The 27757-nt window shown below is 39.0% G+C and overlaps 1 protein-coding gene across 2 annotated transcripts; it reads right to left on the reverse strand.

Annotated features, from left to right (window-relative positions):
* Window positions 1-13802: 13802 nt before the first annotated feature.
* On the reverse strand, window positions 13803-26067 carry cth (cystathionase (cystathionine gamma-lyase)). Of its 2 annotated transcripts, none has more exons than XM_086162417.1 (12): window positions 25844-26067; window positions 23368-23449; window positions 23144-23239; window positions 22781-22890; window positions 22339-22473; window positions 22201-22258; window positions 21870-21947; window positions 18461-18613; window positions 17483-17604; window positions 16848-16900; window positions 16467-16605; window positions 13803-14808 (listed from the first exon to the last, which is right to left on the reverse strand). In XM_086162417.1, exons 1-12 carry the CDS (start codon window positions 26033-26035, stop codon window positions 14794-14796), a joined length of 1233 nt encoding a protein of 410 aa, XP_086018543.1. In that variant the 5' UTR covers window positions 26036-26067; the 3' UTR covers window positions 13803-14793. The 2 variants fall into 2 exon arrangements, with proteins under 2 accessions (XP_086018543.1, XP_086018544.1); XM_086162418.1 differs by having other exon boundaries at window positions 13803-14805; window positions 25844-26066.
* Window positions 26068-27757: the final 1690 nt, after the last annotated feature.

Genomic DNA, 27757 nt, shown 5'->3' on the forward strand with positions numbered 1-27757 from the left:
TGCCTCAGAGGTTTCAGTAAATCATAAACCAATTACATTACAGTTGACAGCTGGCATGGTGTAAGGAGGCCACTGGCTTTGGTTATTCTGCTACAATTAGGAGTGGACCACCGCAGCCCTAGCAACCTCATCTTGTCATTGTGAGTCCAACAAGTAAATCAATACTAAGCAAGTCTAGAAATCCTATATAGCTGTGTGGAAAATGGGATTAGTTCATACTTGCTCATTGTAATACGGATTTTGTATAGTACTTGAAATGTTAAAAACACTTAGCAGACAGTCAGCCAAGACCAATTGCAAATCACACAATAAAAAAAAAATCTTTTGTCATGATACGATACTGTACCTCCAGATATTTACAGTCGTATCCTTCAGGGTAGAGTCACTCTCTAAAAGGTCTCACGCTTTTGACCTGAGACTGAACTGAATTGCAATCTGCCTATTCCTGTCCAAATGGAACTTAATGGCCTCATCTTGCTCATGCCAGCTCTGTCAGATAATTGCAGAATGTAATGCATGATTAAGGGCCATTTTGATTGGTGAATATGGATCAGTTTCCCCGAAATAGGTGACGCTGTGATTCTATTTGCTATTAGCGGTGGTCTGACACACAACAACGGAGGTTTAAGCGGCAGTATGAACATGTCTGGATGTACTGTACATCTACCCGCACTGCGTCTATGTCTGTAAGAAAAAAAATCTATCAATACATTTTTTTTTTTCCCCACAAATTAATGTTTAGATTTTTTTTTTTTTTTTTTGGAGAAAGAAAATACTTCAGATCAGTTACAGAAATTAAGTGGGGGAAGTGTGATAAGCTCTCGGTGCATCGAGTTTGCAAGCTTTTTACTATTTTTCCCAACTCTGTATATACTTAGATCAGCATTGGTCCTACATTGTACTGGGTAAGTTTTTAAAACCATTTGCATTTGTGTACAGTGTTTCATAAAAGTGAGAAACATTGGTATACACACCTACTTTCTGTTTGAAAGCTACAATATAAAGTTTAAAGATTGCGCATTGCAATTTAACTGCCCTGAGAATGAAAATCGGATTGCAAATTTTCCAGCTGAGAACAAAGGTTGGCTGTAAATGGTTTCAAGTGTGATGTGGAAGGGGTTTTAGGTCAATTTTGCAGCTTGATTTAATTGAGATTAATGTGAGCTTGAGCTTTCACTTTGAAGAAAAAAAAAAAATCATGTTAACACAGGGAGTTTGATACCTCTGTTTGGAAAAATACTTGAATCTATCCACAGAGCGGTTTTGAATAAAGACAGCTTGTGTTTAGCTCTAAAGAGTGGCCCATATTTTATGTTCTCTACCATGCTGTAAATGCTGTAATAGCATAAAACACCCATGGCTGCAGAGCAGGAACACATGCTGCAGATCCATAATGGATCTTGTATCTAATGACAGTGAATGTTGTAGTGATTAGACCCTTTTTCCCCAGACATCACCTGGCCCTGTAACAGATGGAGCAACTGTTGCTCTGAAAACAGCTCCTGTTCAAACAAATTAGCTGAAAGGCAAAAACTTGAATATTTTACTGTTCACTGCACAGTCGAGTTCATAAAACCATCCGTATCAATGTTCCCAAAACCGCTCTGTCCTGCTGGTTCTACCAGATGGCTACATGCAGTTAAGGGAGAGCCAGGTGAATGCAGCCAGACTTTTATTGGAATGACTGATAAAAGATGGTATTTATTCCAAAATCTGTTGTTGTGGAGCAGTTTCATGAATGAGTCCATCACAGGGACGGCACATGCTTGAGAAAATTGATATATTGGAAGAAGGATGCTGAGGGTGACACTGCCAGTCAGAAGGCTGACCGAAGAGGAGATATACAGTATGTTTAGGGTTAAAGAGGACATCGGTTAGTTGGTGTGAGCTAAGAGGATGCAGGAGAGAGGGTTAGATGGAGCCAGGTGATTGGATGGTGATGGTGAGAATAAGAAAAGCAGTTCTGTATGTGGAAACAATTTCTGCAAAAATGCATTGTTAAAAATATCATCATTCATCTATCTTGTGTGTGCGCGAGCGCAAGTGTGTATGAAGAAATTTTCTTAAAATGATGCACTCAGAGATTTGGAATGGGCATGTTTATTTGGTTGCATGATATTCTTCTTTGCAACAAAACCAGCGGGAGAACAATTTTTATAATATTAAAACGGCTTGAAATCTGAAAGGCATTCTAAATCTTAAATTGTTCCCCCTAGGTACAATGTTGTAATGATAGAATTTGATTTTATAAAAAAAAAAAAAAAAAAAAATGCAAGTAGCAGATTGAAATAAGCCTTTTTTTGGGAGATATTTCCGTTGACATTAGAAAAATCATACAAACATTACAGAGTAACGGCTCCATTCCACAAATTTGTCTGTGATGCCATATCAGTGAGTGCACATGCAAAGCACAGAAGGCCTCGGTCATGCTCGAGAAATCGCACCACAGCCAACATTAATATAATGACCTGAAAATGACATGCTCTGTTGTGGAAAAAGGCCTAATTTGACTGGTGTTATGAGATCTAAAATGGAATATTGCAAAAAAAAAATATTCAGTGGTTGCCTCACTTGTCTCTGTTAAAGGATGGGAATCAACTTTTATTGGTATGAACAACATGATCATTCTAGCTTTTCCAAACCAATTCCTTTATTGCTTCCTAAATATTTTTCAGTGAATGAAATTGAAGTTTCAATAATTGTTGGTCATCATTCAAAGGTGGATATTGGTGGTAAATTCATTTTCATTTTGTGTAAGAGAAAATAAATCTAACAATAAATTCAACAGATTGATTGTTCTCTGATGATCTGCTGTGTTGGGAAGCAGTGACAGCACCAGATCCAGATAAAATGTTATTAATTAATTCATGTCTTACCGTCTTGCAATGACAAACAAAATACAATTTAGTACAATGAATTTGTAAAATTTTATAGATTGAACAATTGGGAGCCGGTTGACTTGTTGAATACATTCCCAAAACCTGCAAATAAACCAATTCCGAGGTTCTCGGTCATGGTGAATTCAGCGACTTTGCCAAAATGCTGGAAATTACTATTGGAGAGAGAGTAGTACATATGTCAGTGATTAAATAATATATTCATCGTATGTCAAGATTAGAATATTTTCTACTTTTCAAAATAGACTTAAATTATATATTTCATGATGTCTCTACCAGAGCTTCCAGTAGATAAAGCTCTTATAACTCAACACAACATACCTATAATAATGTAAGGGAATATAAGTTCCTCTTTCATTTGAAATCCAGTATTCTATTTTTTTCTTTTTTAGTAAATAAAGAGTTGTTGACCGGCTCAGTCTCTGTAACATCACGGCAGCAAAATCATTTTGAAGGAAGCTCAGCATGAGTCAATGAAAATCTCTGCTGCGGAGAAGGAAAAAAGAAAATCACCCGACCGATCGCATTTACAGGATGATTATTTCAAGCTGAGGTCATTATTAAATAACTTTTTCTAAATTGCAATGAGCATAATGATATTGTTGACGGATCATTGCTCCTTCGATTCAGTTGAGAGTAAAGTTTGAAGAGAATATAAACGAGGGGCCTCAGCGCTCATGTTAAGCAGTTATTGTGCAGAAAATTCAGTGTATACATCTTAACACACAAGCAACATCTGCTGATTTTCAATGAGAACCAAAACTCTCCGATCGCCATGTCGCGATTGTTATAAGGATAGCTGAGGCAATCTCAAGGAGGAACTTTTGTGAACATGAACATGATGAGACCGTCTCTAAAAGTGATTTACAGGAGACACACACAGGAACCTATGAGAGGAACCAATGCTAACAGGATTGCTTTTGTGACTTCAAATAAATGGGAAGAGAAGAAAGCATCTTCTTAGATGCATAAAGGACACTTTCTATGATGAAGCACTTGGCAGAATCTTTTATGAATGCTTTTTTTATCTTATTACATTCCACATACTCTGTCTGCTGTGTTTTATTGGGAAAATAATAGTTAGCTTTAAACTCTGCCAGATTCCAATTAACCTTTAAAAGCATTTGAGTTTTAAATATTCCCCAATGCTTCTTAAGGTATTATTTCTCAAATCGTAACCAGACTCCTGTAGTTACCCTGCACAGCAGCAGAGGCCACTGTTGACAACGAAGCACAGATGTAACGAACCAATTTCCAGTTCTGATCCAAATGAGGTGACTAAATTTGAACACATCGATATCGCTATTACAACCATTTTTATCTTCCTTAAAAGTGGTTATTTTTCCAGTGAAAATTCGAACATGTGCAGCTACCCTAAAGTGGATTCTCAAGACGAGAAGAGGGATCTCATGTGAGGTTAAACATCCTCACGCATCGAAGGCAACCTCAGATTTTTTTAGTGAATCTTCGGTGGAACCTCCAACTCAAGGGAAATAGTACCGTAGCGAGTTGATGCTTGTTTTCTGTGTGATTTGGGGGAATTGCTGGGAATTTTGTGGGTCTGGCTTGGGTTGCAATGAATCAGTTTTGTTTTTTTTTTAAAGCAGGAATTTAGCGGGAACAGTTAGTGGTTGTACTGCAGGCTCGTGTGGCTGTGGCCAACAACAGCTATTGCTCATTAAACAGGCCTTTCACCATCAAAACGCTACAGCATGATTTTGACCCCTTGGTTGTGGAACAGTGAAGCCGCTTTACTTTCTCGCCAGTCTTGGCCAGTGCACGGGAGTTCACCCAACCAGTCTACATCTGCTTTGTGGACTTTAAGAAGGCATCCAACCGAATCCTTCAGGGCATTCTGGGAGTTTGGTCAGCATTGCCAGTTCTAATGTCATCTATTCCCCTGTGGTCTTATTGTATTCTCACTACACCAAAAACCATGAATGAATTCATCATGCAGTAGGTTTTATTTGAGGAAAAAAAAATCAAGATGTACATTGATCTGACAAATATTGGCAAATCTTCTTTTTGTTGTTTTTTGGAGGTATGAGCCATTTCTGCAGGTCACTGAGGGCCATTACGTTGTTTAACGCCTGCTTGCTTATCCCTGCTTGGCTCATAAAATTCAAGTGATGCTTAAGGGAAATGAGTAAAATGGTTTTACCTGGAAAAGGTCAAACAGTAAAAACTAAAGAGAAGATATGAGTAAAGGCCAGAATACAAATATAGTTTATTGTCCATTTAGAAATTATCTTGTAGGTGATCTTCCATCTAAAACTATACACATCAATAGTAAAAACGATTTACCTCACTGTTAGACTTCTTGTCTGGAAAGTTTTTGAAATATTACATCATAAACATATTATGTTGGCTTTTAACAGAAGAAAAAGCAGGATGAGGTGGCAATTTATTGCACCGCACCAGATAATTCACAAGTAAATCCAATATTATGATAACTCTGGCCAAAGAATAACTCTTGTTGTAGCCGACCTCGCACATGGACCACCCAAATAAGCGGCTCCCATTATTGCATAGTAAATCGGTACTGTCAGATGCTGCCCAGAATGCAAATTCAGCATAAATAGGGTGTGTCCTTCATCTCTGCAAAGACACTCTTTTTCAGCATTATGCCATCAAGGTAAAAGGCTCTGTAACAGAAATCGATGGAGATCTTGGGAGAGCCAGAGTCGACACAGCAAATGCATCAGGCAGAACATTTATCATCCTATTGAGTATTAACGCTGCACAAACTTGGGCGTCAACAAAGTTGTTCAGTAAGAAATTATCTAATGACAAATTATGTTGGATCTTTCTTATCCATGTGTCCTTGAACACGACTATATTTTTTACTTTTCTCAATCACAAAATCTACTAAAACTTCACGATTACACATTTATTTGGAATACAACGCATCTGAAACTCATCTTTCAGACAATACAGACCATATTTTCTTGAATGAGCAGGTTTCTGATTGCTGATTTGTACATTTGTTTACTTTTTCTTTGGTTTTTGCCCTGGTGTACAGTGCTTTATCATTGCAAATCAGGGTTGTGGCCCCCAATCTATAATCAATTATTAAAAGGGTCCTGTTTCAATGATTGTTTAAAGCACGATTATTCATTACATTTAGATTTCATCTTTACTGGACTGAAAAACGCTGCACCAAATGATTTGCATTGACTCGAGTTTAAGTGTCAATACCCCCATTGTTTTCATATGAGTTTCTTGCTGTTTTGTAACCTATTATAATTAGGGTTTGCTCTTCTAATCCTCATTCTACTCTATTGTACACATTGTGTATTTCTATTATTATTATTTTTATAGGTTTCAGAAGATATTGATCAATGCCTTGCGGTCTTTAGCCTTGTGGTCTTGTAACAGATTCAGTACAAGAGCAGAGGTTGCACGGATACAGTAATATCCATCATTCTGATATTGTATTACATACAATCTATAAAAAAGTCTTGTGTATAGTCCAGTTGAAACCACTGTGAAGGAGTAGATACCTGGACGCTGTCTTCAACATCCTCCTGAGGTTCTCTTCTAACACTGAGAAGATCATCAGGAAATGTCACCAATGGCAGTACCTGCTCAGGAAGATGAGGTCATTTGAGGTTAGCGGCGCAATCCTACCCATGTTCTATTACAACCTTCTCCTTCACCTGCTGGTTCCACTCCATCACCCAACAAGACAGGAATCGCCCGGAGCGCACCGCCTTGGTCTGCTCCAAAATAATTGTCCGACCCCTCAGACCTCTCACCTGCTTTAACGAAACTCAAATATTATTAAAAATAGCCAAAAAAAAAAGATCCTCGCAAGTCAGTCCCACATCCTATACCCGGCTTTCGAGCGGCTCTCCAGACTAGAAAGCCTGTGGCAGACTTCGCTGCCCCGCCTGCAAAACCCAGGGGAGAAGGGCAACCTTCGTCCCCAGAACTGTGCAACTCCTCAATGCAAACTGCTCCCCAAGCCAACACACACACACCACTGAGTGTAATTAATGCAGCTCATGTTATATTTATTAATTTAAATGCAGAGCGATTTGGTACCAACAATTACACAACATTGCACAATTTTGTAATATATAGATATATATATCTATATATGTATGTGTGTTAGTGTTTGGAACATGTGGAGTCATCAGGAGTAAAATTAAAAGAAAAAAGAGAATATATACATATATTCTCTTTTTTTTCTTTTAATTTTTTTTTTAACTTCTCTCCTGATGACTCCACGTGTTCACAACTTGATGCTGCTCCCCAATTGGCCCTCGGGGACAAATAACATTTTTCGGAATCCCATTCTATATACTGACTTTTTGTGCCACCAAATCTACTTAATTTTCTCACCTGCTATTGTTTGGTATCACTTACTGACTTTTTTTATATAGAAAACTGCTGCTACTCTCGATACTCTATACTGAAATTACATATATTTATACATTTCATTCATATACAGTTTGTTTACTGTGCACTTTACTGTTAATGTGCACTCTATTATTATTGCCGGTATGTTGCTTGATGTCACCATGGGAAAGTGAGAAACGTCTTCTCGATTCCTCTGTATGTGCATGTGGAGAAATTGACAATAAAGCTGACTTTGACTTTGACTGAAAGCTGTCTTGCGGTGAAGAAACGTATTTGTCAAACACCAGGTCAATGTTGAATTGGCAGGGTTTTTGACTCAGTGTTGCTAATTTCAGCAAGCTCAAACTTTAATTTCCATGTTTGGCTTATATATATATATATATATATATATATATATATGTATGTATGTATGTATGTATGTATGTATGTATGTATGTATGTATGTATGTATGTATGTATGTATGTATATATATATATATATATATGTATATATATATGTATATATATATATATATATATACTAGATTTATACTATGATCAACTTTATTCTTATTCCAAGTGTATTTAAGTTGCCCGGTGCATAATATCATGAAAATGGCTGTGTTGGTACGAAACTGGGATGATTTTAACATGAAATCAGGTGCCTTTTCTGGTTACACCCAAATACTTTTTTTTTTCAATGCTGTCCCTTCTTTCTGGCAAATTATGAAGTCATCCGGACAATCGTCCAAATTGTGCCTTGTTTAATATTTTTCATCCAGTATTGGTTCATTTTACTGAGGGATGTTTTTCCAGAAGTTATGGGTTCACTTTTTTTGCACAACATTTAGCATTGAAAAAAAATGAAACAAAAAAAAGTGTGTGTGTGTGTGTGTGGTTCTTCACTGTGTTGCAAGGCATGTGTGAGCATTTGTAACTGGTTTGCAATACATGATACCTGGAAAAAAAGTTCTATTCTGCAGAGAGTATACTATTTCTTCATCACAGGTATATATTAGCATTCATCCAATTATCTTTGGATTTTCCCTTTTTAGACAAATTAAGAACTGGATTTGGCCAGTAAGTATCAATAACTCTTTATTTAATCTGAGCAACATTGTTATAACACAGAGATTATGTAAGGAAAATTATATAAAATGGCTGAATTTGTTGAGATAAAATGAAAAACACGCTTATTTTTTTTCCACAGCTTTTGGTGTTGCTGTTATTAATGTCCTAACATAGCCTAGAGATTAAACACATATTTGACAATCAGCAGTATCAAGGGCTGAGGGTCATTTTCCGTGACCTTTGCGATCTGCTTTTGATATTTTGAGCATTGTAATTCTTCTCCCAGGGTTTGGGGACACCAAGAACGAATTGCACAGGGCTAAACATGCTGATTCTCGGGAAACTATCGCAAAGGAACACTTTCTCCACCTCTGTTACTGAGGCGCCAACCATGACAATGTAAAATGTCAAGATCAGTGGAGCGGTAAACTTGCTCTTTAATTCACACTTGTTGTTCTTTGCCTTTCACTTGAACCCTTCAGGAGTCAGAAAACCAAATCATCTACCTCCAACTTACCCAGGGGTCACAGACTCGCGGGCCAATTGCGGCCCTCGGAACAATGTTTTGTAGCCCCCTGCCAGAAATCAAATCTTTGTGTTAGTGCGGCCCATGTGTTTTTTTTCTCACATGCATCGAGGGGTTTTATACGGCGGGTTTAAAAAAAAAAAAAAAAAAAAAACGAGCCAGGAAAAAATGAAAATGTAACTTTGCAATGTATTTTTTGCTTCAAAATTTGAAAACAACATTATTTTTTGATGAAAAAACATCTCGCGATTTTGTTAAAACGATCTTTACTTAATTCTATAAAAACTACAAAAAAGATAGCAAAAAGAAAAAAAAAAAAAGGCAAAATAATAAAGATTGATTCAATGACCAGAATAGCCACCTTTAGCCTTGTTAACATTATACCTCCTCTTATACATGCTACCAATTCATTTTCTAATAAATTCCAGTGACAAATTTTCCCACAGTGAAAACATTTTCTCTTTTAACTCAACACTATTTTTCAGGGTGTGATTTCATCAATTCTTTTTTAATATTCATTTTTAATAATAATTCGTCATGTACTTTTTAGAGGAACAGTTCAATACATATAAAGATTTTTATAATTTACCTGTTTAACTCCTTTACAGTAAAAAAAAAAAAGGAAAAATTTGGACTTAGTGTTACTTCTAGGTAATAATTTTACAGGCCCGGCCCCCTTGATATCAAATTAGGCCATATGTGGCCCCCTGGACCGAAATGAGTCTGACACCCCTGGTCTAACCCCATTCTCTCCATCCACCGTCAACTACCTTCATGTTCTCTTTCCCTCCTCCATAAATCTCCTCTACGCCTCCTGCCTAAACGCCCTCCCCACTGATGCTCTTCCGCCAGTGGGCCAGTGAGGGGAAGAAACTTCAGTGAAGGCCGAACGGGCGGCAAGAGAGCTGCACCCACTCACAAAAGTAACCAACAGAATAAATGAACTTTTCATGCATCTATTTTGTTCAAGGACGTTTCAATGTCCTTGAATCTCTATCTACAAATTCAAATGTTCTTTTTCACTCCCCAGACTTATTGAATGAATCATTTTTTTATATTTGGATCATCACGTTTGTGTGTTGGCAGCGGTTAACGCGTATGCCTCACAGCACGAACGACCCCGGCCTTTCTGTGTGGAATTCCTTTTGGTTTCTTTTTGGATCCCTCCAGATTCCTCCCACTGTCCAAAAACATGCAGAAGATTAATAACAAAAGAAATGGGAAAAATTTTGCACATGGGAGAATGACTGAGTGAATGGTTGTTTTTTGTTATATGCGGCTCCGTAATCCACTGCTGACGAGTCCAGGGAGTAAAACGTCTTTCACCCAGTGACAGCTGGGATATGCTCCTGCATCCCCACGACCTTGAGTGCAGGATAAGTGGAAGAAGATGGATGGATGGATGGATGTATGGATGGATGTGTGAGGAGGTTTAAAAATATGTTTAAAGGCTTCTGTTTGGTTGACCGGCGCTTGAGAAACAGATTTATTTGTATGAGGCAGTGCACTGCAGCTTTTATGCTATCCGTACCGTATCCATTTTTTGGTTTCTTGTGGAGGATGAAATTTTAACAGCAAAGATAAAGTCCTCATGAAAAAGAAATGAAAAAAATCAGATTGAGACAACCCAGACTGTGAGGAAAAGGAGATCTCCCTGCCTCTCAAACCGACAAACAAAATGCAACCCAACACCTCGTATTGTGAATAATGGATGTGATTCCTCACTTCGCCAGGGTCAGGAGCAGGCAAAGCGTTCCCTCCAGCCCAGCGTGCTCAGGCATCCATCACCTCCATGTTAACGCTGACAACTGATTTCCTCATGCTGGAAATACTTTGCCCTCTAATCGTATGGACTTCTCTCCCTGAAAGGGAGCGCAAATGAGATTTATTGATGACTCCTTGCATAAGTACTTATGGGTCATAATTGGAAACAAGGAGTAATTTTCTGCTTAATTAGTTTCCCTGCATGTTTACATGTTTTGCTGGTTGTCATTTTACACCCAAGTTAAATGTAAATACACTGAAGCATTGGCAGCCGTACAAGCACATATAAACACATGTGGGCAAGAAGTGTTCTCAACTGCTTAACATGAGCTTTCCTGAGGCTTGATATGTTTTTTTTCTTCTATCTTTAATTTCTCTTCTTCCTTTTGCGAGTGATCTTAAAGTTGTTAAGTTCAACTGACAGCGTGTGTGTGATGCTTTTAAAGAGGTTAAACAATTACTTTCACATCCTGTGCGCACGCTGCTCCGAATTTAACAAACAAATCTTTACAAATATTAAAAAAAAAAAACATCTGTGGTTCAGACCTTGGGTGCAAAGTCCAGAAAAGGAAAAACAAATTAGCTCTTTGTGTACATGGGAGGTCTGACTGATGAATGACTCACCACAGTGTAGAGGAATACAATGAGGCATATAGCTGTGCTACCCAAGTAGATAATCAGTTCTGTTTGCACCTGCAGCGATGGAAAGGGAAAAAAAAGCAAAACACACATACACACAAAATAACAGTGAAAAAACAAAGGATCAGAAACTCTGCTTTTTCTTACATGTAATCAATATGTTTACAATGTCTGCCCACTATGTTGTCAATATTCTTCAGAATTAGACTTAGACAAACACTTATTGTCAATCTGTACGCAGCAGGTGTACACAGAACTGAAATGCTGTTTGCATGGGCATCAACTTTCTAGTATCCTGTTATAACGCACAGGAAATTGCAAATTGTAAGGTGCAAGTCACAGATGTAACATTTGTATTTAAAACAGTGAACAGCAGTGACTATATTGTATTGCGTGTTAAACAGTAATAGTGGGCCGTATGTACAAGAGAAAAATGTCACAGCGGTGAGAAGTATATTTTCAGGTATATGATATGAATAGATATCTAATTTTATAACTTTGCAAAAAAAAAAAAAAAAAAAAATGCCACTGAAACAGTGATCGTGTGCAGTTCCAAGGTAGTGCGGTTTGGAGGAAGCACAATGTTGCAGTTATATGATATATATATATATTAATAGCAACAGTAGGTGGTGTGCACAAGGTGTAAGAGACAAATGTGCAGAAGTGAAATGTGCACTTACATGTATATAGATATATGGATGTCTGAATAGAAAAATAGACCTTCAGAACACCATGTTACCTGCATATCCTCATATATATTTGTATTCATGTTTTGAATAGTTTGCAGTTGAATACTTGTTGTTACTGTACTTTTTAATGGCATAAATCATTATATTTCAACTTCCAGTATCTGACTAGATAATTATGTCTGATTATATGTTTTACTCTTCAGATATCAGGTCTTTTTTTCCCCTTTTCTAGCCCCTTTATTATTATGCCTCGCAGCAGAGCTCAGTGGTGTTTTAGAAGGCAAAGTCTGACTGGATCTGACTGTGCTACGGATAATTTCATAACATTTCAGAGAAATGGCCTCCTGCTCAGATCAACAACTGCTTGAATCATTAATTCCAATAGGAGAATAATTGAAATCAATGATCATTACACAGAGGAAAGTATGTCTATTATTTCTATTGAAAGACAGCAAACTTTAAACCACATTTTCCTTTACACATGTTGCTTATTGTTGATCTCATACCAATTCCATATGTGATCTGGCAGGGCAGTCAAACCTTTTGCACTAAACAGTGACTGTCTGGCACGTTATAAAATAAATCTTAATGTGGACATCCATTAAGACAAAGCTGTAATACTTATCATTACAGCTTCTTTATAATTTCTTTATAATTTGGAACATGATTTTGCATCCATCATAGATAATATGAAAACATGCTATGACATTTTAACTATTATTTTGCATTGTAAATCATCTGTTCCAGGACAGACAGGGTTTCAGTCAACGCAAAAGCAGGCTTATGGCCCCTTTGTTTACTCGCTGTAATTTACTGGGACAATAAATCCCTCTCTATGCACACAAAACATTCTTGACTTTTTTTTTCTTCACCTAACCCCTCCAAAACCAATGAATTTAGACAAAGTCAACTACTTCAGCTCTGTGAGATTCACATTCATTTGAGCAAACCAAAGTGTAATTGACTGTTTCTACTGACTAGTAATAGAGCCTATGAGCTAATAAACAAAAGAGCAGCCTACCATTATACCAGCTTAGCTGGATGTGGCGTATTGATATAAAAAAAAAAATTAAAAAAACACACATATATATATATATATGAAAGTTACGTATATAGTCACTCATGCTGAACTACCAATCACTCTCTCTCTGTGTTCAGAAAGGAGGAGATGGAAGTGAAAGACAATAGACACGCTTGGACTGATTTGGACTCATTTGTTACAAAAATGGCACAATCATGATTAGCATAATAGTAATGAACATAAACCAGAATAATTAAGATACCTGTAAGGAAACAAATTAAAAGCAGGGAATTATCCTTGCAGATTTATAAATCAGAGTTTTGAATGACTGCAATCGACAAACAAAAGCATCACTTTGGGGCTTTAGAAATTAATTTTAAGGCAAGACCTCATGACTGCAAACCAAGCCTAAATTATTGGAAACTATTGTTCTTCCACTCTATTCAATAAGACTAAAACACAAAATATCAAGACAAACAAAAGCTAGAGCCTATTATTTCAGATTCTTTTGAATCTATGTACACTTTTCTACTCAGATATTTGGCTTTGGATACACTGATCCTTCTGAATGGCTAAGTGATGCTAACAAGAAAGAGGAAGGCTTTCCGAGTATTGGAAAGAAATATCTGTCCCTGTATTTACTTTAGGATTCCACTGATGTTTACTCACTAACATGTAGACGGCACAAGAATTTTGAATTATTGTAGAACCCTTTATTATTGCATAATTTTGACAAGTATTGTAAAAGGGAGTTTTTTGCATCAAACTAGGATGCATATATTATAGTTGTTTTCTATATTATTTACAGAATAATCTTTTGTTTTGTCTTTGACACATACAATACACTGTAATTCAACAGTAAATATTTTTTATTGATGGTCAATGAAGAAATGCTGATTCAAGAAAAAGCAGATCTTGCACTTTTTAGCGACAAGATCCAAAACAGAAACACATCTGTCACTTTACAGGCAAGAATCGACCTTAAAAGTGGATGGTACTGTTCACCAAAAGTCAGATTTGGGTGTGAAACTGGAATTGCTTTAGAAAAGGAAGGCAACATTTTTTTGGACTTAAAAATGTTCTTTTTATTTCTATTGAGGAAAGGCTGACTGAAAGGCAAACGCATTTTTACAAAACTGCCTCATTGCATTTACAGTTACACAAATTCACACCTGGATGCTGTCTGGGTCAGGGATTGGGCGCAAGACCTCTTAAATTGTGCTAAATTCACAGGAATAAGGGCTGCATCTTGAAATGATCATCATAATAATGAATTTAAAGATAATATTTGAAAAAAGGCAGGGCTCTGTTATAAGTATGGGTTGAGTGCTCGGTCCATCTTGTATACCATACTTTTTCTCCTATGACTTTGTAAGAGTGAGCACATGGTAATGGGTGGTCATTTCCCTTATAACACATTTTATTGCAATGTTTTAGATGCTTTGTCATTGTTAATATGACTATACTGCGAACAAAACACATTAACTCATGGCATCCTATAAATGTAAAGACCTTTAGGCTGGACTTAATGGGATAATGCATCACTTTATTCCCTTAAAGCCCCCTTAACAAGACAAAAACATGAAAACAAAGCAGTCCCAGATATGATAAATAATATTACATGAATTAATATTTTTGAAAAACATGGAGTCAAAATATTCTCAAGTAAAACTGTTACATAAAGCTTGAGTTCTAATTTTCAATGACTGATAGCAATTCCCTGATAGCAAATATATGACATTTGTGCACTGATGTGAGGTTCCACATGCTGATCCACAAAAAACTTAGGTCCTTCCAGTTTTCTTCGCCCTCAACTGCAGCCTTGTTGATCTTCTCGAGTTTTTACTTTGGATCCTCCTGAGACAAAAGAGAATGAAAGGTCAAGACTTGAAATCAATGTTGAGTTAGACGAAGTTAGACGGCACTGGCAAATAGTAGATTTTACTATTTTTACCCACATCAGCCATCAAAAAAAACGATTTGGAATGAGTTATTCCATTCATTGTCTTATTCTCTGTAAAGAAGAAAGTTTAATTGCAGGACCATTTTAATGGAAATATATATCTTAACAGGTTTTAGTCAGATGAAAGCAGGCATGATGCAAATGTGATTTTTCTAATTGAAATATATGGCTATAATAATGTCAACAACTAAAAATTTCTTTCCAAAAAAAAAAAAAGATAACCTCAACAACTGTCATCGAGGGCTTAGAACTTGTTTTTATGGAGCAATTCCAAACAAACCTGTGACATGATGGATGTATTTTTGAAATGTGTATGTCAGGGCACGATGTACTAGGTGGACACACCCCTATCCTTTTCAAAATGCACTGCATAAGTAACTCAAAACTAAAAAACAAATCCCTTCCGAGAGCTCCAAAGACATTTCTTGCTCCTTCGCCAAGTCTGATCAATCGTTACTATGGCAAACACTAACAATATGCATAAAGCCAGACAATCTATACGTCAGGATTTTGTTCTCATCTTGCTGATTAGATTTCTTAAGCTTGTAATAGAGACATTTCTCCATTTGGACCACAGTGGAGAAATTATATATATGAAACTTTATACTTTTATCAACTTGTACTAAATGACAGCCACAAAGCACAGAGATTAGATATAATCTCATGTGTAAAAGTACACATAGCCCTGTTAATTCAACTCTCATAAATGAATTCCTCTTAATTAAACATTAGCAAACAGGTGTAGTATGTTGATCCCTGTGTAAATAAATTACAAATCTAACGGTATAAAGTAAGTTTTGCAGTAAGTAAACAACAAATAAATAAATGATAAGTCACACCAAGTTGCATTGACATTATACAAAGTAAATTAGTCCTGATTTGATAAATTAAATCATCTTGCTGCAACACTGACTGTTTGCAGTGCAGTGTACAAATGATTCTTTAATTTCACTCAAAACACATGTAATACTTTCTTGAAGGTTTTTTTTCGCACAATCAGAAAGATGATAAATCTGGATCAGCAAAAGGAATTAGATATAACAGCTTGGCAAAAGCTGTTCTTTCCAACAAGTCGAAAGCAGAAAAAATGCTTTGGTGCTTAAACTAAGAATAATTAATTGAGCTACTTTGACTCAAATGATTCAACACCTGCAGAAGAACATAAAGACACTGCACATACTTACTGCCTTACAAAGACTATAATTCTATTCCTTATAAGCAAACGAGTACAGTGATTTTAACGAGCCGCCATTATTTTTCGACATGTTAAAGATGAACTACCGCTATCCAGTAGCTCTAGAAAAATTACAGCTGAACATACACCTATTGATCGGCTAAGCATTGATCAGGCAGCCTGACAAGAAGACACTTAATAACAGTCTTAATGAGGCAACCAACTGCGAGGGAAAACAACAACAAAATAAAAAGGCATCGATAAAAAGAACACATGCATGATCACGGTTGATGAATAAATATCAATTTCCAAGTAAACTTATATTGGATGTGATAGGGCTGAGGTTGACGCTCTCACATATTATTATATGATACTTACAGTAGCGGACAATGCTTGCTTCAGATCGTTTATGATATCAGCCTCATCTTCCAGTCCCACAGAGAGTCGGATCAGTGTGTCGCTGATGCCCAGTTTGCGCCGCTCATCCTCTGGCACTGATGCATGGGTCATAATTGCACTGTAATAGGATACAGGACAGTGTCTATTACGTGTTAAGCTCAAGCACATGAATATATGCATACGCAGAGGAGACCGTGACATAATTCAAGAGCCCCCCCGAGTTGTTTTTACGACTGATTTTTTTTCTTATGCTCTGCTTCCCCCCTGTGGTGAGTTTTCTAACAACACTGTGTGGGTTGCACATCAGCATGCTGAAAACTGCTCAAATTATGCAATTGAAAACTAGGCAGCGTTACTTACGGATGTTCTGCTAGACTTTCATATCCACCAAGACTCTCTGCTACTGCAAAAATCTGAAAGGAATACAGAAAGTCGGTGTTAGTTTGAAAACATAAATGCGCACTGTGAGCACAATTTAAGGTTGTGGCATGAGATAAAAAAAAAGATACAAGTATTGCATTGTGGCACACAGTAAACCAACAAATATTAGAAGGCATTCGAGCGTGATGCAGTCAGACAAAAATGAAACTATCTGCTGCTACTTGATCATATCCTCGGGGTAAAATATTTGAATTCTCTATTCACCACTAAAGCGTGAAGACACTTGGATTTAAGTGAATTTCAATCAGTTTGCACAACAATTTGAGTCCTTAACAACAACAAAAAATATCTATAACAAAAGAAATAACACCTTAAGCTATAGCGGCACTCAAAAGAGTATACGGATGTTTGACTATGTAAAAAAATGACGAACCTTTACTATCACACAAACTCAGATTTAGTATCCTACATCAAGCACCCCTCTAGGCCAATGCACCAGGTCTTTAAGCAAGGATTGTTATTCTAGAACCGAGGCACCAGAGCACAAGTCACTCACTAAACTCAAAATACACTGTGAGACAGTCAAGACTCAATCGTAACTGGCGACAAATTACTTTTAATCCACTGAGGAAGGTCTTTGCATCGGCCAGAATCCCTTTAATATAGAAGCTGATCATCCCTGGGCATCCAGTGCATTGTTTCTTCATCACTTTATGCTGGGGGTGAGAGGGCAGACCTACGATGACAGGAATATAGTGTATAAAAAATTGTGAGGGAACAAATGGAAATTTTTACTTATCAATGACCCAAATAATTACCCTCAACCTTTTAGCCAATTTGAGTTACGGACTAAAAGTACAATAACAAAAAAAAAATGAATCCCTGAACAAAATAAACGCATCGATACAACCCAGATCCCAATGTATTTTGTTTTTTTCTTGCTAGAAATGACACAACCTCAAAACAACTGATGCCCCTCTGAAGAACAAAAGCTTGTAGTGGCAACAGTTACATTTATTTTATGTAACTAGTTCAAGATGTAAGTTTAAAAAATATATAATAATTCAACCTTAAATTACTTTTCAGGTAAAAACTGAGCAAATGAATGATGAACAGATTCACTAATTGTCAGATATAATAACCTCCCTTTAAATATGTAAGAGGTAAAAAGAGTTCAATGAGCTAAACAAATTTTTCCCACATTAAAAGAAAATTAAATCTTTAAATTAAATCGATTTTATGCCCACTATAGGTTACGATGAGTCCCTTTAAGTTCAGAGAATTATAATGAATATGGTAATAAGTAGCCTTGATTTTTTTGTGTTTTTATTAAAATCCTATGAGAGTAAATTGTTTGAATATTTGGCATATGAAAGTTGGCACAAAGTCTGAATTCAACGTGATCACAGATTAAAACAGCCAAAACCAGTTTCACGAGTAGGTCATGTGTAACCTACTCGTTAAAGCCAGGCGTTTGCATTACGCGGAGCGGTTTTAAATTTTATACTTGTGTCCCAACAATCATGTCTCTATCTGGAGGTGAAGTAATAAGTGGCTATTTTCAGCACATTTTGTACATTTCTACACCACACCTGGGAAGATGACTTTCTCTACCCTGGGATGACTCTCCAGAAACTTGGCAGCAGCCAAGGCACTTTTAAAATGACGCTCCATCCGCAGATGTAAAGTCTTTAACCCACGATTGCACAGGTAGCAGTCGAATGGAGAGGGTACGCCACCGAGTGCTGTGTGACGACAAGGGGAAAAACAGGTTACAAAAGCTGTCAAACCCCCAGGTCAGGCAAAACAAACATGATGACGCAAGTCTGTTTGATAAGTGAACGAATATCACATTAAAATAAAAATGCACTTAGTTACTCGATGTAACCGTTTACAGTGGTAACCAGTGCTGAGGTGCAGAAGGAATATACAGTATGTCGCTTTGTTCAGGCAAGTTCCCTTTGGAGGATATCACATATCAAAAACTGAGTTAATTTCAGCTGAAGAAGCAATGGCGGAAAGCCACAGAGGAGGAGAAGGAGGGAATAAACCTGCTGCAGGAGGAAATCCAGAGTAGGCTTACAACACTGAGGAGAGCTGAAAACCTCCGCAAAAAGCGCAGGAGGAAGGAGCAAACAAGATCACGCTTCTACAAAGACCCCTTCCACTTTGTGAAGACTCTCTTCACAAAGGAGAAGAGTGGAAGTCTCTCAGTGTCAAAGGCTGACCTGGAAAAACATCTGGAAAAGACCTGCACAGATGACCGTCGCCATGAAGAGGTTCCCCTTCCAACTGACATGCCACCAGTCAACCCACCACAGTACGAGCTAGACATTAGCCCACCCAGATGGAGTGAGGTGGACAAAATTGTGCGTAGAGCAAGAGCCGCGTCGGCCCCAGGCCCCAACGGAACACCATACAGGCTCTATAAAAACGCACCAGATGTCCTGCGATTTCTCTGGAGGCTGATGAGAGTGGTGTGGCAAAAGAAGGAAATACCGACGTCCTGGCGGAGGGCTGGAGGGATCCTTATCCCCAAGGAGAAGGATTCATCAAAAATCAGCCAGTTTCGCCAGATCAGCCTTCTAAATGTGGAAGGGAAAATCTTCTTCAGTGTGGTCGCTCAAAGACTGGCAGGATTCCTGAAAGAAAACAACCTGATTGATACATCAGTTCAGAAAGCAGGCATCTCTGGCTTCTCCGGCTGTGTGGAACATGCCAGCGTCATCTGGCATCAGATCCAGGCTGCCAAGAAAGAAGGAACAGATCTTCAGGTGGTGTTCCTGGATCTTGCAAACGCCTTTGGCTCAGTCCCTCACAACCTCCTGTGGACAGCCTTCGATTACTTCAGCGTCCCACCAGCTCTCACAAGCCTTATCAAGGCTTACTTCCAAGACATTCAGCTCTGCGTGACAACCGCAGAGTACACCACCGCATGACAGCAGCTAGAGGTGGGGATCATGGCCGGCTGCACCATCTCCCCCTTGGCCTTCACCTTGGCCATGGAGGTCATCATACGGGCTTCACGATGGGTGGTTGGCGGTCAGCGAATAAGACCCGGACTAAGGCTGCCACCAGTCAGAGCCTACATGGATGACCTCACAACACTCACCTCAACCAAGGCCTGCACAGTACGGCTTATAAGCAAGCTCCAAGACAACATCAAGCTGGCTCGCATGAAGATCAAGCCGAGCAAGTCCAGAAGCATTTCCATTGTGAAGGGGAAACTGTTAGACCACCGCTTCTACATTGGCGAGGAACCAATTCCAATGGTTTCGGAGAAGCCTGTGAAGAGCCTAGGTCGCTGGTATGACGCCTCCCTCAAGGACAAAGAGCAAATAGAGCAGCTCAGGAGGGAGGTTGCCAGCGGCCTGGAGAACATCGACAGAACCCTGCTTCCGGGCAAGCTAAAGCTCTGGTGCTTGCAGTATGGCCTACTCCCACGGCTCCTGTGGCCACTAACCCTCTATGAGGTTCCACTCTCAAAGGTGGAAAAGCTGGAGAGAACGGTCAGCTCATATGCAAGGAAGTGGCTTGGCCTTCCCAGGTGCTTCAGCAGGATTGGGCTCTACAGCAAAGGGATGCTACACCTGCCCATCTCCAGTCTGGCAGAGGAGTACAAGTGTGCCAAAGTCAGATTGGAGATGATGCTATTGGGTTCAAGCGACCCATTCATAGCCCAAGCACCCCCCATCCTGGCAACTGGGAGGAAGTGGACCCCGCTGGCTGCAACTGAACAGGCAAAGGCAGCTCTCAGACACAGGGACATTGTGGGCCGGGTTCAGGAGGGGAGGAGTGGACTTGGGCTTGGGGCCAGTACACTAGCCTGGAGCAAGGCCAATCCAGCCCAGAGACGCAAGCTGGTGGTCCAGGAAGTTCGCCGGGAGGAGGAAGCAGGAAGGCGTGCACAAGCTGTGTCACAGGCGAAGCAGGGGCAGTGGATGACAGGGGAGGGAGTCGAGAAGCGGAAGATCTCCTGGAAAGATCTGTGGGAGATGGAGGCCTTCAGGGCGAGCTTTACCATCAGGGCAGCCTATGATGTCCTGCCTTCTCCTGCTAATCTAAACCAGTGGTATGGCGAAGACCCTACATGCCCTCTATGCTCTAGCCCAGCGACACTGAAGCACATCTTAGTGGGATGCAAGACCAGCCTCTCCCAAGACCGTTATACCTGGCGACACAACCAGGTATTAAGATGTCTTGCAGCGGTGCTGGAAACTCGCCGGACGAGCGTAAACGCCCTTCCTCCTCCGTCATCCCGTTGGCACACAACTCCATTCGTGCGGGAGGGGCAAGCCAACCTCCCCCCCACGAGAACTGACCTTGGGCCACTGGCCAGTGCACGGGACTGGAAGCTGCTAGCGGACCTGGACAAGAGACTTTGCTTCCCAGCTGAGATCGCATCCACCAAACTGCGACCAGACCTCGTTCTGTGGTCATCCTCTCTCAGGCTCGTCTACATCATAGAGCTCACGGTGCCCTGGGAGGGTGCAGTGGAGGAGGCCTATGAACGAAAGAAGCTGAGATATGCTGAACTGGTCACAGATGCTCAGCGACAAGGCTGGAAAGCGAAGGTTCGTCCAGTGGAAGTAGGCTGCAGAGGCTTCATAGCCACATCAACATCGAGGCTACTCAGGGAGATTGGAGTTAAAGGACGTGCCCACAGACGGGCAGTCAAGGACCTCTCCGGGGCTGCTGAAAATGGGAGCCAGTGGCTGTGGCTGAAGAGAAGAGATCCAACGTGGGCTTTCAGGTGAGCTGATGGCATCTAGGGAGTGAACCTGGGACGCTGGGATTCACTGCTGAACCCTCTGGAGATGTCGTGGGCTAATCAGCGAAACATCAATGAAGGAAGGCGCTCACTTGACAACCTGAAGGAGGCCATCGCTCACTTGAAACCCCACAGAGTTTCTTCTTCGGTGCCTTAGGCATGATTTCATCAAGGGATACCAACACCTAGTCCTACACAACAGATCTGCAGAGAGGATCTTCTCTACTCACCATTTTGTAAAAACTTCAGTCGATCGTGTAGATCAGGTCGCTTCACTGAGACCAGACCCATAACAACGTCACTGTGGCCTTGCAAATTAAATAACAAGAAAAAGAGATATCTTACAAATCCGTATAAGTAATTGTGAGAGGAAAAAAAAATTTGGACCTGTAAAATATCATTTTCCCCCTAACATTTTTCACACCCCAGCACATAAGAAAAGATATGCTATTCTTTAGCTCTTTATTTAGTTACTACTTAATTTTTTTTTTTTTTTTTTTTTCTTATTTAGTTACTACTTTACACTCTGAGAGCAAATAGCAACACAGACATCCTACCTACCGTTCATGTATTTAGTGGCTGAATACATACAAATATCAGCTCCCAAAGCCAACGGGCGCTAGGAGTTAGAAGAACATGAAACACGTCAGTCAGTCTCTCCACACAACCAAAACATGAATTGTTCACTGAGATCATTACCTGAAAATATGCGGACATGAAGGTGTTATCCACCACGACCAATATTTCATCATTGTGATGATGGACCAAATCCGAACATTCCCGGATGTCAACAACCTTCATGGTGGGGTTTGTGGGCGTCTCAATCCACACCATCTGTATCGGCAAAAAAGTCACTTTTCATGAAGAGAGTATAGGCTTGTGAAATGCTGCTTACCCCAAAGAATGAAAACCATCGTTACAAACTACTGAATCATGTTGCCTACTTGCAGTTTTCCGGCATTAAGCGACATTCCAGTAAAGCTAGAAAAAGAAACAGTGAGGACTGTTTTCTTCACAGACCTGATAAAATAGCAGGGGGAACCAAAAAAAAAAAAAAACCCTATCAAAACTGTTGAATGAAAGCCCAACATACAGAACGAAACTTGAAGAAAAATAAAAACTTCACTTATTTTTGACATACTTTGGTATTGTCCTTAAGTCTTCGTTCCAGCTCGCCTGGCTTGGTGAAGTCAGCAAAAGATACCTCCAGGTTAAAATTCTTAGCAATTTGCTGGAAGTAGCGGTTTGTGCCTTGGAATAAAGAAAGGGGTGAAAAAAAAAAAAAAAAAGATTATAACAAAAATAACAGGTGTACACATAAGGGGATGCGTGACTTTCAATTACATGATTAAACAATGATTTAAATCTAAGTCAAAAAATGATAAGATGTTTTTAAACCTCCTGCTTCTATTTCCGGGCTTTTTGTTTCCTCGGGAAATCTGTAATCTCCCCGAGATGGCAAAGATCGAACAGCGTTCAAGCAATTAAAACAGAAGCAACTCACCTCCGTAGACGTCATCCATGCAGATAATACCATCTCCTGCCTTCAGCAAGTGAGTGATGGTCACAGTGGCTGCCAGCCCCGAGGCCAGAGCGATGCCTGCATTAACGGGGCAAACAGATTAATATTACTTTGCTTGTGTCATTAAATGGTCTGCAAATAGCTTATCCACGTCTGACTTCAAATCTAAAAATGATATGTGGAAAATAATTGACAGAAGGTCTTACAGTGGTTAGCCCCATCCAGAGCGGCTACAGCCTTTTCAAGACAGTTTCTCGTCGGGTTTCCACTTCGACTGTATTCATATCCCTTTATAAAAGAATAAAAAAGATATTAAAGTACTAAGAGGAAGTTTGTCCAAAGTCAGGTGTGTTTTTCTTCCAGAATGTCTGACTTTGTCTATCCTTTCATATTAATACCTGATTATTGATCACACGTTTGCGATTATTCAGAAATATTTGATTGGCCTAACATTGAACTAGCTGTTAAAAATGCAATATTAGCAGGAACCAATCAAATTATCCCTGAAGTTTACTAAAGAAATCAGTGCCAAAATGTAATTCACATGTCGTGCCCTAACTCTGCTGTCTTTCTTATCCTTGTTTGTCCCAGCCTGCAAAGATCCTGCATATTTTTGTTTATTTATTTTTGTCATTCTATTTATACTGTTGTTTAGTTCCTGTGGTGTATTTTTCACACTCACTGTTCCTTGTTGTTGTCCATTGCGATCGCTAATGATGTTGTTGTTGTTGTTGTTGTCTGCTGTCTATTTATTCGTGGATGTCTTGCTATCTTCTGTATTCTGTCTTCTATTTATATATATATATTCATATTTATTTTACTGTTTTTTTTGACATTATAACTGTTACGCTGCTATGACAAAGGAATTTCCCCTATGGGGTACAATAAAGTTTATCTAATCTTATCTTGTCTTATCTTAGCTTATCTTATCTTATTAAAATTGTCTGTTGGCATGATTATGTCACTCAAACGAGGTTCTGCTCTTTTTAATTTATATTTTATTGTATTTCTTATTCTCCCTCCTTCCTACTATTATCTATTATTGTTATGTTTTTGCTTGAAACTCTGGTACAACTATTTCTTTCGGGATAAATAAAGTTGTTCTTATCTTATCGTATCTTTAAATGTTAGTGGGCTACATTGCCATTTTGATCAGGTTCAGTTAATTTTGCAGCTTTTGAACATACAGAAAAAATAGGTCTGACTCAAATCAGTTGTAGGGAGTACCAAAATGGAAAATTGTTGCTTAATGGAACACAATGAAGAGTAACTCTCTGTGGATGATTTACAAGTTTGAATGTAATCTAACTTGATTTCTGCTCAAGAACCAGTGGTGTGGACTTTTGTACTGACACACTTTTTGGGATAATGAATAAGAAGTGGAGAATGACAGTTGTTAAAACAAGCCATAAGACTGGTTAAATGACGTCCGCTGGCTGTTATTGACCTTCAAAAAGTGAACTTGAATGGCCTCAAAACAAATAGCTATGGTTCTGTTCTTGTGAATAAGGACATCTGTGTGCAGCAGTAAAGCGCTTATGAGATAAGGGAGAGACTATTAACCTCAGAGAAGTTCATTTTTGTTTGCAAATTAAATTTGAACACAGATCAGCAAAGCACTTTCGAGGTCCTCTGAGGTCTTTCTGAGCAGAATGTGCGAGCAGAAAAATGATGTTTGCAAAAAAACGGGCAAGGGTCAAAAAAACACGCAGTGATGGTACAGTCGTTATGATTTCAGGAATCAATTTTAAAAGCAGTCTCATCTGTTACCACTGTAATGCAGAAAGCAACCATGCAGAGAACACAAAACTCTCGACAGGCTGCCGAATTTGGATCGAAGCAGGATGCTTCTAGCGGTGAAGCTTTCTTTATATTCACACATTTAATCCCTACTTTGCAATCTGACACAATTATACCACATTTACATGATTCAGGCATTGTGCTTAATAAATCCATAGTTAGTATGAGATGTTTATTTAATTGTTTCCTGCAGAACCAGCCACGAGTACATTGCTCATTCTGAGGCTTATCTTACATTTCACTTTATATTTCATAATTTCCTATGGATTAACAAGGATGGGATTTAATCCATTGTTATTAGTACCCAAAGCAGGGAAATTTGCAATATTTGTACAAGATTATCCAATTTTATATTTATAATAAATTTTCATAATGTCACGGGGAGGATGGCATATTTTAATTTGTCTTAGCATCATCCCTCACTGATCTTTGCCAACTATTTCCGCTCTTCAACTTTTTAAAATGTAGAATATAAAAGGTAACTGGGGGAATTCTTCAGACTAGCTGCCCCTTTTTTTGAACGTAGCACCGTTTCCTTTATGAAAATGAGTTATCATTATTTTAGGAAAATAAATAAATACAAACATAGAACCCGAATGAAAAAAGGCATTGTGTGGCGTTTAAGACCAAACTTTATGGTTTTGCTTTCGCTTTCTCCAGGATGCGCGAGAGTTGCCATTCTTTAAAACTGTCCCACAATTCTCGGGGCGGGCATCGCTGTCTTTTTAGAGCGGGTTGGTTCGGCAGGGTTAAATAAAATAACAAAAAAAAAGGCATCGTTACAGGTGAGGTCGGTTGCCCGGTTAAGACCGAAGCTAAGCCGGGTCTTAGCTTCACCCACGCCCCCACCCCGTTCTCCCCGGGCAGTACCGAGCTACTTACCGCATGCTTTCCCGGCTCGGACTGCTTAAACGTCGTTGACAGGGAAATCGGTGGCACTACCGCCATAGACTTCCATTGTCCCGGTTCCTGGCCGGTGTGGATCGCCTTGGTGGCGAAGGTCGGAAAGGCCTTTAGATAATCACCGGGCGGGACTTTCGGCCCGTTGGGTTCGGAAGGTCCCTCCATGGACATGCGATGCGTAGCTTTGAGGCGACCCCGAGGTTCGAGAAACGCCAATAAAAGGAGGGGCGAGCGTCTCTTGAGTTCGCTAGCCAATCGGAGAACGTCGAACCGTATGGCGTTGAGCTGATTGGTGCTCGCCACAGGGGCGTCGATGTCACGTGATCCAGCACGGTATTCGCGTTCTCTCGTTTGCGCCTGTTTATGTAGGATTCGTTGCTGATGTAACGTCTCCTGATATTTGAGTCATGTCTTAAATTTCTGTCTTCAAATTCATATGTCGTTTTAATTCATTACGCCGATTCGCACGCAATGGCGTTTTACTGGGATTCTTTACGTCTTAAGATAACCGAAGTAGAACAAAAGCGAAACATCTGTAATTCTACTGCTGCATGATGTACAACTCTATATAAAATTCACTCTGTAAACGTATACATGAAGTATGCCACAGAAGACATGCCGATGTAATTACAGGGTAAGTACAGGGAAACATGTTTTCACGCTGTACATATGACAAGAAACACTTTAAATCTTGAATCTTGAAAGTAGTAAGGTGTTGGATTAAGTATAACTACATTTAAATCTATCCATTAAATCTAAGTTTTCTTGCAAATGTGATGTCATCAGGTCATGATGGGTTACAATAGCCCATTGAGTTCATATACATTTTCCATTTCTATGGGCAAATAAAAAAAGAAGTGTAGGCAAGAGAACGCAGAGTAAATTTAAAACAGCAAATGCAGAATGTTTGACATGCTCTTCAGATTACTGCAATACAGTGCTACATGCAAGACATGTGCTTGTAGACTATTGACATATGGAAATATAAATTGATTACAATTCAAAGTCAAATGCATACACTATAAACTTCCATAGGTCAACACTAAAAGCACATAAAAACTTTTCCTGCATGTAGTGCAGTACCATTGCTACTCAAAAGCACCACACCACACTTTTTTGCAAAACTCCACTTCCTCCATCCCTATTTTGCACAACCTCACCACCTCCATTTCCATATTATCCCACCCTAATCCGTGCAATGTTAGATGGAAAAGGTTGATTCACTGTAGCAACCCCTGAAAGGAAAAGCCGAAAGGAGAAGACGAAGAAGACCACCCTAATCCGCGTAATACTTTTTATATTTATATTTATATACATATTCACAATGACTACAACTGTTGTTTTTATAGCCACTGTCCTGCATAGCGCATTCTTTTTTTTCTTATTTTTATATCATGAATTATATTGTGTATCCTGTAAACAGTCCTATGTACCAACATCTTCTATTTGCACCCGCTCTGTCAACAATGCTAGCAATTGAATTTCCCAACTGTGGGATCAATAAAGTGTGTCTTATCAAAGGTTTCACTTTTATCACCTCATTTGAGCCGCATTCAATTGCAGAAATTATCAGTTTTATTTATTTTGGAAGTTTTACAAGGAAAAAAAGGAGAGTGATGATTTGAGTTTGAAGCAACAAGTAAAGCAAATATCCTGTTAACACCCAGGTTTGTGAGCCTGCTTATTATCATAACAAACCCTCTTGAAAAGTTGAAAAGTTATAAATGAATTTATAAAAAAATGAATACATTAACTTGTGAGCTTTTTTGTTAATATAATGATCCTTCTTAACTTGGACCAGTACCCAACTCCAACAGTTATTTACTGGGAACTTCCCGCAGCCCATTAGAAGTGAAGAAGAGGATTAGCGGTAAAACATCTTCAAAGAAAAAA

Source organism: Fistularia commersonii, chromosome 16 (assembly GCF_037954325.1).
Source record: "Fistularia commersonii isolate RoL2024-O1a breed Wild chromosome 16, RoL_Fcom_v1.0, whole genome shotgun sequence".
NCBI classification, from domain to species: Eukaryota; Metazoa; Chordata; class Actinopteri; order Syngnathiformes; family Fistulariidae; genus Fistularia; species Fistularia commersonii.